This window comes from Condylura cristata, unplaced genomic scaffold, assembly GCF_000260355.1.
Source record: "Condylura cristata isolate star-nosed mole 26May11 unplaced genomic scaffold, ConCri1.0 scaffold00058, whole genome shotgun sequence".
In the NCBI taxonomy this organism is placed as follows: Eukaryota; Metazoa; Chordata; class Mammalia; order Eulipotyphla; family Talpidae; genus Condylura; species Condylura cristata.
In genome coordinates this window covers 573948-575883 of record NW_004567159.1, presented here as the reverse complement: position 1 = coordinate 575883, position 1936 = coordinate 573948, and the positions used below count along the sequence as shown (strand labels likewise).

The window sequence follows — 1936 nt, the reverse complement described above, 5'->3', positions numbered from 1 at the left end:
GCGGCCCGCCCGCAGCCCCCCACCAGACTCGGGGCCCCTGCCGGACCCCGCTCCCCGCTCCCCCCTCCCGTGAGCTAGCTGCCTGGGTATGTGCGGGCTCCCTCACCTCCCACAGAGCAGCGCTGCCCCTGCCTCGTCCTCCCAGGGGCGGACAGGTGGCAGGGCCCAGAGGACACTGGCAACCCTCGTCCCTGCTGGGTCTGCTGCAAGCCTGCCCCGCGCCTTTGGGTGCTGTAGATGGGACCCCGACCTCCCCAGTGTTCTCCCACCCTGAGCAGACGCAGCTGGGCGCCTGGCTGCCAGCTCCACCCCCGCCCCACCCCAGCAGCCAGGGGAGACGACCCAGGGCCCCTTGCGGGCACCCCTGGGCCTTGTCCTCTGCTCTCACTGGGTACACTCAGCCCTGCTCTGCCCTCTGCGCCCTGGGAACTGGCGGTGGCCCCGGGGCTGGGCACAGGTGGGTGTGCTGGGCAGGATGGCCGATCTCACCTGCAGCCTCTGCTCCCAGAGCTCTACCTGGACGAGAGCAAGCAGATCTACAAGGAGCTGGGCTTCAAGAGGTGCGCTGGCGTGGGGCAGCTGCTCCCCCTCCCCGCCGCCTCCTCCCTGAGGCTGTCTGAGTGCGGGACTTCCTACCAGGACCTGCCCCTTGGGTGCCGGGTGAGGTGCCTGGCCCAGGCTGGGGCCATCCTGCCAGGTGCCTGTGCCAGCGCGGAAGGCCTCACTTGATGGGCAGCACCAGGTGTCTCAGATGCTCGCTCACCCAGCCCGGGCCCCAGTCCACGCCCTCCTCCGTGGGGTTCCTGGCCAGTGAGCGCTGAGGCTGGCGTCCCCTGCTTTCATGGCTGCTCGGGCTGGCAGGCCCTTCTGTGGGCTGGGCTGCCCACTGGCCTGCTGCCCCGTGCCTGCTCAGGGCTCCTGGAGATGGGAGGGCTCCTGTGGGCGCGGTCTGCGCACTCCTGGGCATGGGCGTGGGGCTGCCGTGTGGCGCCTGGGCACTGTCTCCCCGCAGGTACAGCGGCCTGAGCATCCTGCCGGCCGCCCTGGGGAAGCCCGTGCGAGATGTAGCTGCCAAGGTCTGTGACCGCCAGGGGCAGGCCGGCCTGGGGGGGTGTCCTGGGGGCTGCCTGGGGCTGATCTGGGCCACACCCCTCAGGCCAAGGCTGTGGGCATCCAGGGAAACCTGTCTGGGGACCTGCTGCAGAGTGGAGGGCTGCTGGTGGTCACCAAAGGTGGGCAGGGCGGGGGCGGGGGCTGCGGGAACTGGACAACCCCCCCTCCTGGGTCTGCCTTGCCCACACGCTGGCCCCTGCCCACTGCGCAGGTGGTGACAAGGTGCTGCTGCACTTCGTCCAGAAGTCCCCAGGAGACTACGTGCCCCAGGAGAGTGTCCTGCAGGCTCTGGGCATCTCTGCGGAGGTCCACACCAGCGCGCTGCCCCGGGTGAGCTGGGCCTGAGCAGGTGCTGCCTGCTGTCCCCCCCCCCCAGGAGCCTGGTCCTGTCCAGGTGCTGAGCTGACCTGCAGGCTTCAGGCCATTGCTGCTCCTGGCAGGTCTGCGTCCCGCCTCCGCCCTCAGCCTGCCCTGCAGCCTCCTGTCCCTCCGTCCCTTTGTGCGGGCCACCCTGCGCTGCTGGCCTGACGCAGCCCTCCCCAGCAGTGTGACGAGGAGTCCTGCGCCAGGTGAAGGTCGAAGCCCGGCGGCGCCGCTGCCCGACACAAGGAAACCCGGTCTCTGGGCCGGGCGCCAAGCTCCGCGGCCTGCAGCAGCACTGACCATTAAACTTTGGTCCCAGCCAGCGTTTGTCCATCGGCTGCGGCCCCAGGGCTGTGGGTACCCGGCAGGGCAGGCGCCCTGGGCGAGGGGCTGTTCCCAGGAGTGCACCCTGCAGTCTCCCTGGAGACCTCAGGCTTTGGTGCAGGAGGGTCTGGTCTGA

The 1936-nt window shown here is 70.3% G+C and overlaps 2 protein-coding genes across 2 annotated transcripts in view; one reads left to right on the top strand and one right to left on the bottom strand.

Moving 5' to 3' along the window:
- FAM213B (family with sequence similarity 213, member B) overlaps positions 1-1798 on the top strand; it is an 8827-nt gene extending 7029 nt beyond the window's left edge. The window contains exons 3-7 of the mRNA XM_004695267.2: positions 509-560; positions 1013-1076; positions 1157-1232; positions 1325-1443; positions 1660-1798. Coding sequence (XP_004695324.2) covers positions 509-560; positions 1013-1076; positions 1157-1232; positions 1325-1443; positions 1660-1686 — 338 coding nt within the window. The 3' untranslated portion in view covers positions 1687-1798. The remainder of the gene's footprint in view (positions 1-508; positions 561-1012; positions 1077-1156; positions 1233-1324; positions 1444-1659) is intronic.
- Positions 1779-1936, bottom strand: part of MMEL1 (membrane metallo-endopeptidase-like 1) — a 27817-nt gene continuing 27659 nt past the window's right edge. The window contains exon 9 of the mRNA XM_012734526.1: positions 1779-1827. Coding sequence (XP_012589980.1) covers positions 1779-1827 — 49 coding nt within the window. The remainder of the gene's footprint in view (positions 1828-1936) is intronic.